This window comes from Leguminivora glycinivorella, chromosome 19, assembly GCF_023078275.1.
Source record: "Leguminivora glycinivorella isolate SPB_JAAS2020 chromosome 19, LegGlyc_1.1, whole genome shotgun sequence".
NCBI lineage: Eukaryota > Metazoa > Arthropoda > Insecta > Lepidoptera > Tortricidae > Leguminivora > Leguminivora glycinivorella.
In genome coordinates, this window is record NC_062989.1 from 11,981,520 (window position 1) to 11,992,998 (window position 11,479).

At 39.5% G+C, this 11,479-nt stretch overlaps 1 protein-coding gene across 1 annotated transcript; it reads left to right on the forward strand.

Moving 5' to 3' along the window:
• Nucleotides 1–452: 452 nt before the first annotated feature.
• LOC125236597 (uncharacterized oxidoreductase SSP0419-like) lies at nucleotides 453–8,351 on the forward strand. Its single transcript, XM_048143457.1, has 2 exons — nucleotides 453–470; nucleotides 7,542–8,351. Exons 1-2 carry the CDS (start codon nucleotides 453–455, stop codon nucleotides 8,289–8,291), a joined length of 768 nt encoding a protein of 255 aa, XP_047999414.1. The 3' UTR covers nucleotides 8,292–8,351.
• The last annotated feature ends 3,128 nt before the right edge of the window (nucleotides 8,352–11,479 follow it).

Sequence of the window (11,479 nt, forward strand, 5' to 3'; positions counted from 1 at the left end):
TTGTGTCAGTTTCATGAAATGTGAAACCAAAGCACATCGTCTCCATCGGCTAGGTCACCTTGAAAGGATGGGTTAAGATCGGGCAGTCAAAAGGCCTACTTGAGGAGACCAAATTACTGCCGTCCTGCTGGTCACCCAAAATATCGTTTGGTGGATAGAGTGGAGGTAGACCTCCGTGAGCTGTGCGTCAGCGAAAGCTGCCGCGATACCGCTCAAGGCCGAACAAAGTGGCGTGCTCTTGGGAGGCCAAAACTCATTTTGGGTTATCACTCCAGCCACATAAGTGAATGTTGGAAACCGTACCGTCTCGGAGACAGAGCTCCGTGGCTTGTGCCAGCTCCACATCTACTCCGCGGCTGCGCACGCGCGGGGCGCCCGCTGCGAGAAAGCCTGTTAACATTGGTTGAGATTTAATGTAATTAGGACTTGCATTGCACCTACTCGTACGTTATATGTTTGACATTAAAGATATTAAAAATAACTGCCGCACATCTGTATTTTTAACCCACGATGCAAAACGACGGGGTGTTATAAGTTTGACGTGTCTGTCTGTCTGTCTGTCTGTCTGTCTGTCTATTTGTCTATTTGTCTGTCTGTCTGTGTGTCTGCCTGTGTCATCGTAGCTCCCGAACGGATGAACCGATTTATATTTAGTTTTTTTTGTCTGAAAGCTGAGTTAGTCGGGAGTGTTCTTAGCCATGTTTCATGAAAATCGGTCTAATATGTCACAGTCGGGGGTTTTTTTCAAAATTTTAGTTGTGGTTAGGTTATGACTGAATTGATCGCTAGATGGCGCTTTTTAAAATATAAACTAGCTAAGGGTATCTTTACCTGAAATAATGGAGTCGGAGCATTTTCAAGGTTAAGTCACCGCAAATAAGTCAGCGAGTATTAAGGGGACCGCGGGAAAAAATACTCACCCAAGAATAGAAAAAAATACGCTGAAGTCGACCGCATCATTTGTATCACTTTTTTTTTACAAAATGTATTAATCCGAATATGTTTTCTGCTTGAACGAGCAGTTCGATCGCTACTAATGTAGGTACCTACATGTCACTTCACTACCAAATGACCAAATATCCTTTGCTTATCGTCAACTGGCATTACGAACAAGCAAACAAAAGAGATCATCAGTAAGCTCAGGCGAATTCCATCTATGGTATACTGACGCTTAAAGGTCTCCCCAAACCTATCAACGTGGAATCGGCTTTCGCCGACAAAAAACCTCTCTTTAGTATGAACATAAAGTTTCTTAGGCAAAAGCAAAAGACATCTTACTCAGATCAGATCAGTGTGGTATGGCTTGGTCGTAGTCTGATTCGCTACTTTTATGCTGGCTGAACATTTCTGTTGCTACCGGCGCTGTCGTAGTTATCCCATCGCTCACAGAACTTTATCGGTGAAGATGTTTAAAGTAAAGGTTTAAACAAATGGCGGATCAAAGTTCGATTTATCACGCGACAGCCTCGCGTCGGCAAAAAGAAAGTAATTTTTAGCCCAATCAATCACTCCAAAAAACGGGCCATGCTCCACGGGTAATTCGCTAGAATTCCTCGAAAGATTTAATACCACAACTCGTGCTAAACCACCGACGATATAATGAGGACGCCGGCTCATTGTCCGCTGCTAAAAAGAGGAGATAAATAACCAAATGAGAATGGAAAAAGGGCAAAAATGGAAGGAAGCTTCAATTGGACAAAGGCGCCGAAGAGGGATAATTCGTCGAGGATATGCACCAATTGTCACTGTTTTCTTCGTTTTGGCGTTGACAAGAGACGGCGTCGAGTAGGCGCGGGAACATAAAACTCCCCGGGACGCTCGAAAAGGGACTAACTCGCGTAGAATCGTAGGGAAGCTTGGCTCCTTTTTGGCGGGATTTCTAAATGGTCGCGCGCTGACGCCTGTAGCGTTAAAACCTAACCGTTTATTAGCAAAGAAGCTAAGTGGAGCTATAAAATTCGGATTTTGGAACGAATTAATAGTCTGGGAACTTTTTTGGATTGCCTAAATACTTAATACGAGTAAGATACGTACCTAATATAGTGATAAACATAATCGTAATGCTCCTGTAATGCTCTGTCTGTATGCTGATAGTACTTTTTAAGCTACCTATTTTAGTTAGGATTTAACATGGAGTCTTCATTATAAATATCAATTATGTAAGCCATATAATGTATGTACAAAGCGTAGGGCATTGTCATTACAATAACCTGCAATAATACACCGAAAGCTGTAAACATATGCGCCTCGCTCTTATGGCCCATAGGAAAAATACCCAAACTACGTGACCATATTTGTGCCGTTTTTTGACCCCCTCCTGACCAAACGTAGTATATGCCCCTCCCCCTGTAGTTTTCACGTAGTATTTATAAATGAAGTTTTCAATCAATTTTTGCAGAAAGTTGTTAATAAATATTCGTGTGCCTATATAAAATTTAATATTTGATTTTAATGACGCGTGTTTGTCATCTTTTTTCTAGCCTTTAGACAATGATTTTCATCCCATCACCTTCATCATCATCACCAGTCTAGTCTATATATGAGTCCCACAGCTGGCCAATGCTGGGCCAATATTCCACTGGTTACGTGACTAGAAATTAGACTCCCCTCCCCCTTTGTGACAAAGTATTTCACTATATTTTTTGTAGCTTTTAGGCAGACTAATTATATAAATGGATGAAAATACTCGACCTAAACCAAAAGGACCATATTGGTATTAATACTTAAATTATTTTTGAACTTGTGGACCATAGTTGTAGTATTGGACTATAGTTGGGTAGTTTTACAGTTAATAAAACAATAAACAAATGATTCTTACCTAACTAGTTTTACTTCTAAACACATCTTGTTATCTACGCCAACGAAAATAAGTGTTAGTAACGTTTCATGCTCCCCCAAAATACCAACCAAAGGCAATTCGGACAAATCCACAAACACCCGTGACCAATGGAATCTCCGAGCCATCAAATAGCACACCACTTAATATTCCTCACCGCCAGTGCGCAATAAATGTCCAAATATTTGTCACAAAGCATTTTGGCAAATTCAAATAAAACCGTAACTAAGAACCCTACTAAATCCCTGGAGATGGGTCAAGCAATATCATTGGCCAACTCACGTGATTCTAGCTTCTATCTTCATAAATTTTCGGTTAAAATTTGAGAAGCATGGAGTTGAGAAATAATTCATACTTCCTGACTCTTATTCCGTATGTTCGGAAGTAAAATCTTACGCCAATGCTCATAGAATGTACTTTCCTCTATCACGAATTCATAGACACCTCTTACCCGTGGTCCGACGTTGGACTTTTATTCCACGAGATTCGGATTATTTTCGCTTGCGGGGCATTAAAGTGGACAATTCCTGTATGTTCAGATTCGCTACGGCTAATATTTTGCGGTGATATTGGCCAGTAGATGCCGGATAAGATTTATTCGTAGCGTCACGGTGGGTTTCATATCAAAATTAAATATCTGAGGAGGGGACGGGATGGTAACGCTATTGACACTTTGTGTGACGTTTTGTTGATACAATATCACAAGTGTACCGTGCTCCTACAATAATATTCGAGGAAAAATCTTGCACAGATCGTCTTAAAGTGAGCAAGTTACTCTTAGAGTGTAGCCATGTAAAAACTGGAAACTGTGTTTATACTCTTAATGCGTTTTCACATTATCCGATCCGATATCGGATGTCGGAAGGATTTCAATGGAAAAAATCCAAGATGGCGCCTGTAATGTATGGGATATGACATCCGATATCGGATCGGATACTGTTAAAACGCACATAAGTTGCAGAACATCTTTGATTTTATTGTTGAATGAACATATTAAGTATAAAATGTATATGCCAAGAAAATGTCATGCGCGGATCCAGGAGTGGGGGGGGTCATGGGGATAAGTGGCATTAGTTAATGATAGAAATTAAAGAAATGCTTTCCTATAGATACAGGAAAATAAATATCTAAGTATTTATTAAGAAGAAACATTCTTGTGACACAATTCTATAGTCACGCCTTTCATCTACCATTTATTTATAACAAATATTTATCTAAACTATAGATTAGTACGGGAAAAAAATATTAGGTTGTAATGAAACAAAAGTCACTAAAATAAAATATTAATTATTTAATTCATTACTTCTTAACAGTTAGCACTTGCCAACTAATTTCTAATTGTACCTTACTCATGAGGGACCATGGTCCATCCATTATCCATGACATAGTTAGAACCAGTGACGCTCCTCGCTTTGTCACTAGCTAGGAACAGAATCAACTCGGCAATTTCTTCATTCGTAGCTATACATCCTTGGAGAGTCGCATCTATCAGCGCCTGTCTTATCACCTTTGGATCGCCAAGACTGTTGTTACTTTTAAAGTCATTGTCCACTGGTCCAGGGTTCACAGTATTGATCCTAACTCCAGCTGCTGCTAGTTCTACAGCTGCACAACGAGCAAAATGGTCCAAAGCTGCCTTCGACACAAAATATGGTAGTAGCTTCGGGTTTTTGCACGGACGTAAAGCTACAACGCTTGAGATGTTGATCACGTTACCTTTAGTCTTGACTAGATATGGCGCCGCTAAACACGTCAATTGTATCACTGCGCGTACGTTGGTCGTCATCACTTCATCAAACGCTTGTAGTACTGTGCCTTCAGTCAAACATCCTGCGGGAGATATTCCAGCGTTATTAATAAGTACGTCTATCTTTCCGAAATGTTCAACAGTTTTAGGGATGACGGCGGCAGTGTCAGCTTCTTTAGACAGGTCCGCTTGGATGATAAGATGTTTCCCGCCTAGTGCTTGTATGTGTTTAGCGACGACGCGGAGTTTGTCGTGCGAGCGCGCCACTAGCGCCACAGCGGCGCCCTGCTCGGCGAACATTAGCGCCGTCGCTGCGCCAATGCCCGAACTGGCCCCCGTCACTATCACAACCTTATTCTTAAAACTCATCGTTGACGTACAGACCATGTGAGGTTACTGTCTAAACTGAATGCATTAAGAAGTATGTTTCTTAGTCGATGCCAATCTAAAGATAATGTACTTATATGGCTTAAATCAACCTAAGCAGGTAGGGAGCTAAGGAGATAGCGACGTCCATAAGTGCATGGATTTGGATGGAGTGGTGTATAAAACCGACTAGATAAGTTTACCAGCCGAGTATTTCACAATGAACTTCTATTGTAATAATCTGTATCATATCACTATAAATGAGGTTATATAATTGTTACCTCAGCTTGACTTCTGATCATTATAATAAGATTATATCAGCGCCGTCGCCGCGCCGACGCCCAAACCACCCCGAACTGTCCCCGTCACTATCACAATCACAACCTTACTATTGAAACTCATCGTTGACGTACATGTTGGGTAACGTTTCTGTCTACACTGAACGCAGACGACTATTTATAATTTTATACATACATACACAATCACCCCTGTATCCCATAGGGGTAGGCAGAGCACATGAACTACTAAGTTTCAGTGCCACTCTTGACAAAAAGGGGTTGAAAGAAATCCAAATTGTGAAAGGTTGCCAGCCTCTCGCCGACGTCACAATTTAACCCATATCCCACAGTCAACTTCTACGACACCCACGGGAAGAAAGGGGGTGGTGAAATTCTTAACCCGTCATAATTTTATACTATTAGATCAATGCCACTTTCAGATAATGAATAACTAATACACATTGGATAGATAACGACTCGTACAGATGAGTACTTGTTCAAGGTTTGTTTACCCTGTGAACTACATATAATAATATTAGATGCGTTAACGATTATTACTCAATGTTTTGCAATGATGGCCTTCTCTGATAAACTTAGGTGAGTAATTAGGTACGCATTACGCACGTACCTACTTGTAATAGGTAATACTACCTTTTTTGTTCCTTAAAACCGCGAGAGATCACAGTTTCTATTGTTAGCCTAATACAATCCATTAGACAAGCACGTAGGTATTTTATAAACTGTTAAAAAGCCTGAAATGTGTTAGTTTGGCCCGCCTACCAAGGGAAACCCCTGGGTAGGCGGGCCAATAAGTACATGAGTAATATAAATAATAAAACAAAGTTCAAAACTAAGCGTTTGGCGCTCTGTAAATTCGCATTAAATAAGTAATCTGAAGAACTATTAAACTGTTTCAATCACTTATCTATAGGTACTTGGATTGAACCAAACAAATGATTAAAAAAATACCTACCGTAAAAATTTAATTATTTGATGAATCAGTGCACAGTGAAATTGTTTTAAATGTATATCCTTGATTTAATTTAATTTAATTTGATATAAGTAAAGTACGTAAGTTTTCGTTGTAATTTTCTTTTGTGAATAGGTGTACCTATGGACTAAAGTTGCCTGAAATAAATAAATAAATAATATAGGACATTCTGACACAGATTGACTGAGGCCCACGGTAAGCTCAAGAAGGCTTGTGGGAAATGATTTAATAAAAAAAATAATAAAAAAAACCTTTTACTTACATCATATTTATATTTGTATTTTTGTAGGTAAATCGGTAGCGAATTAGATGAATTACTATAATTGTCATTACTTCTAAGGTTAAAAACTTATAGGTTAACTGTAAGAGATTCCTCTATCTCTCTATCCTCTTCCTCTATATCTCTGTTATGTTGTTTTTTTAGTTTGAATAGGTAGACGTTTGACCACGATCACACCTGATGGTAAGTGATGATGCGGTCTACGGTGGAGCACGCTTACCTATGAGATACCTATTTACTCTTGCTTTAAAGAGACCTGGATTGTACTCATGCGGAAACTCAGACTCAGGCAGGGCATTCCACTCCTTGGCGGTTCGCAAAAGAAATGTTGAAGGGAAACGCTTAGTGCGTATTTTCGGAATAACCGTGAAGCGATGCCGCATGGTGGTGGTAGGTTGGTGGTAAAATAAAGTGTTTACATAGTTGTCACACAGATCATGAAATCATGATTTTGCGTCAAGTATGTAGTGTAGTGTCGGTGAATGAAGTGTCGAGGTCGGGAGCGGCGCCACTGACGCGTAAAACCGTCGCATTGTCGCGCAGCGCCCGCGCGTGACGCGCCGCGCCCGCGGTGAGCCGCCGTCTGCACACTAGTGAAGATAGTTTAGTGTTTACACCTATTGAATGTATTTGTGCCAATTTTGATTACAGGTTTAAGGTTTTTTTTAGACAAATCGCGACAGAAGTGTGCGTTGTTGCACCCACGAATCCCACCATTCACCGAAGAAGTGATTCTGATATATGGTTTAGTATTAATTTTGTTATTTGCCATTTTTGCCTTGATTTATAAAACTAAAGCACGTATACAAATATCTTAGACAATGCGGAACCCGGGTTGTACTATTTATTATCTTAATCAATTTGTTATCTCAAGTTGTCTCATTACTATCATCAGTCTCAATAACGGTCGTATCTCGTTGACGTTGATAACGTCCAATATAAAAGCTCTTGTAAAACAACTTCCTATTCATAACTGCATCATTTCTGCTGAAATTAACATTACATATATTAGCACGTATTTTATAAACATGAGTTTCGCTAACAAAGTGGTGATAGTGACGGGAGCAAGTTCGGGAATCGGCGCGGCAACGGCGCTTATGTTCGCCAAGGAGGGCGCCGATGTAGCTATCGTGGCGCGCACCCAAGCCAAACTCGCTGCCGTCGCCAAAAACATCGAAGCGCTCGGCAGGAAAGCCCTCGTCATTCAAGCCGACCTCTCCAAAGAAGCCGACACCGCCACCATCGTCCCAAAAACTATCAAGCAATTTGGTAAGATCGATGTGCTTGTCAACAATGCTGGGATAGTTTCAGAAGGCAGCCTAATGGATGGCAAAATTTTGCAAGCCTACGATGAAACTATGCGGACGAATGTTCGAGCAGTTATTCAACTGACAAGCCTGGCAGCGCCTCATCTGGTCAAGACAAAGGGGAACGTGATCAACATCTCTAGCGGGGCGTCTCTGCGTCCGTCTAGTAAGGCGACCTTGCTTCCGTACTACGTGTCTAAAGCAGCTTTGGATCATGTTACGCGTTGTGCAGCGATGGAGCTGGCATCTTGCGGAGTCAGAGTCAATACGGTCAACCCTGGACCAGTCGATAACGACTTCAACAGCAACAATGGTCTTGGTGATCCTAAGGTGATACGGCAGGCACTGATTAACGCTACTCTTCAAGGATACATAGCAACGAATGAAGAAATTGGAGGCGTGATTCTGTTCCTAGCTAGCGAGAAGGCTAGGAGTGTCACTGGATCTAACTACGTTATGGATAACGGTTGGACCTTGAAAAATTGAACTTAATTTTATATTTAGATCTACGTTATTAAACTTATTAAACGTGGATTATATTATTAATATTGTCTATTTTTTTAAGCAGTTAATTACCTATCGTTCTTGTATGTACATACCATTGTACATAGGTAAGCTATGCCTACGGCCTAGCCAAATCATCCCCCCATGATATTTTCGTGAAATCCGAAAAGGACGTCCAGTAAGTACTTCTAGACTAGGCTGACGATATAGCCGCCACATGGGATGTTGATTCTACTATCAATATTTAAAATGCAAAACCGGCCAAGAGCGTGTCGGGCCACGCTCAGTGTAGGGTTCCGTAGTTTTTCGTATTTTTCTCAAAAACTACTGAACCTATCAAGTTCAAAATAATTTTCCTAGAAAGTCTTTATAAAGTTCTACTTTTGTGATTTTTTTCATATTTTTTAAACATATGGTTCAAAAGTTAGAGGGGGGGGGACGCACTTTTTTTTCCTTTAGGAGCGATTATTTCCGAAAATATTAATATTATCAAAAAACGATTTTAGTAAACCCTTATTAATTTTTAAATACCTATCCAACAATATATCACATGTTGGGGTTGGAATGAAAAAAAATATCAGCCCCCACTTTACATGTAGGGGGGGTACCCTAATAAAACATTTTTTTTCATTTTTTATTTTTGCACTTTGTTGGCGTGATTGATATACATATTGGTACCAAATTTCAGCTTTCTAGGTGTTTTTACCACGCCTGCTGAACCCGCAGTCCTTGCCAATCTTGTCATATGTTTCTGGCGTTTTATAATATGATAATCAGGGCTAAATCTGAGGCATCGCTACTTCGGTACTGATTTTTAAATAATTGGAAAAAAAATACAAAAATGCAGTAAATTGAAAATTATTTATTAATTACAATTTCATAGTCATTCTGTCAAAAGAATAAATAAATAAAATTATTTAAGTAAGTAATGTATGCGTATGTAATAAATAATATACAAAAAATATTGTATATATTATCGAGTCACTGACTAAACTAACGTAACGTGAATCAATCGCATTTCTTACTTTAAAATAAGTAGTTAAGGTCAGGCGGGGTAATAGTAACTGCGGGGAATTGTAACTAAGATCGAAATATCTTCCATATTTTACATTATTTACTTCGGTGGGCGATTCCGACTCGCACTTGGCCGGTTTTTTTTTTGTTATGTTCTTATTTACTGTTGTTAAAATTTAAGTTTCATGGCGCATTGGATTTATCTGTAATGTCATTGAAATATGTTTTCAAATAAATAAATAAAATATGAAATTGTAAATGATTAAAAGCGACAAGGTACAGAAATCATCACTTCTTTATCCCGGTGACTGTACTTGAGTAATTTAAGTACTTATAGGTCATAATTACTATAGAAGTTGGACATTTAAAAAAAACTTGCACCGGAGAGGCAGTCAGAATCGCTGCCGACTTATCTTGGTTTAACCAGGGGCGGCTCACTCCTAACGCCGCGCTACAAGTACCGGCGGCCGCGAGTTCGCGGCCCGGCGGTGGTGAGGACCTTCGCGCAATAGAATTCGATGTCGGCTGCTCGCGTGCGGTCCGTTTGTTAATGTAGGTAAGAATTTAGAATGGCGGCATTTTGTGAACATCAAAGGAGTGAGCCTTCTGTACTTGTACTATTTTATATTCTGTGGTTGAACTCTAGTGTTACGAACTCATTATATCGGTGACATGGTAGATGATGTGTCAACAGTATGCGTTTGAGCACAGCGATTGCGCCATGCAGCCATTGATTCGCATTTTTCTCATGTTTTTCCGCGTAATATATACCGCGTACGAAAAGCGATGGAGCTGTTTTTTATAATTTATAGTTTTGTTTTACATGAATAATAAGATATTTATTATAGTTATTTTATCATCATCATAATCCTCCTTACGTTGTTAACCTGGCATTTGTCACGGCTCATGGGAGCCTGGGTCCGCTTTTTTGACAACTAATCCCAAGAATTGACATAGTCACTAGTTTTACGAAATCGACATGTCATCGAACCTTCCAACCCGAAGGGTAACTTAACTAGGCCTTAGTATTAGTCCAGTTTCCTCACGATGTTTTCCTTCACCGAAAAGCGACTGGCAAATATCAAATGACATTTCACACATCCTCATCATCATCCTACTTGCGTTATCCCGGCATTTGCCTCGGCTCATGGGGGTCTGGGGTCCGCTTTGACAACTAATTCACACAAAAGTTTCGAAAAACTCATTGGTACGAGCCGGGGTTCGAACCCCCGACCTCCGGATGGAAAGTCGCATCACGCTCTTACCGCTAGGCCACCAACGCTTTTTTATAGTTATTTTATTTGAATGAATAATAAGATATTTTATAGTACATTTTAATAGTACATTAAGTTTCGCCAAACTGTAAGACAGTTTGTTGACGAATAAAAAGTCACTTTGCAAGGCTAGGCCTCAAAAGTAGTATGAAATCCCTTTTCAAACTTCTCGAGTTTTTGCTCCCAAAAAGCGATACATTCGAGTCCATTATATTACGAGGAACTTAAAGACAATATCTCATTGCATGTTTGAGAAAAGTTCTTTTTCAATACAGATAGATAGTGCTTTTTTCCTGCACTATTACGCAAAGTGGTACCTACATTTTTAGTCAGGTTGAAGTTGAAACTTCAGAGGCCACCTGTACAATACTGAAAAACGTTGTACGATGCACGTGCGAAAAGTAAATTCGTAACGCGTGTCTATTGAAAACACTCCCTTCGTTCGTGTTTTAAATTATCGCCACTCGTTTCGAACTTCCTTTTTTACGCACTTGTATCGTAATGTACTATTTTGATACTATGTCTGTGTTTTATAATGGACGTTTTAGAATAATACCTACAGAGAAAGAACTATTCTAACATACATAGTTCTGCATGAAAATATTTAGGCTAATCGATTTATAATAAAATTCAAGCAATGCAATTCTATCCAAGTAGTCATAACCTAACCACAAAATTAAAATTGCAAAATTAAAGCTGCAAAAGTGGACGGCGAATTTATCATGAATTCATTCATAATTTCTCCATGCACTTTTGCAGCTGATAGTACTTTTAAAACTTGAAATAATGTCGAGCGTATCTACACCTCCCCTGTCCCTATTCATAGCAATAAATAGAGTACAATTAGAGGTTATAAAATCAAAATCAAAATCAAAATCAAAA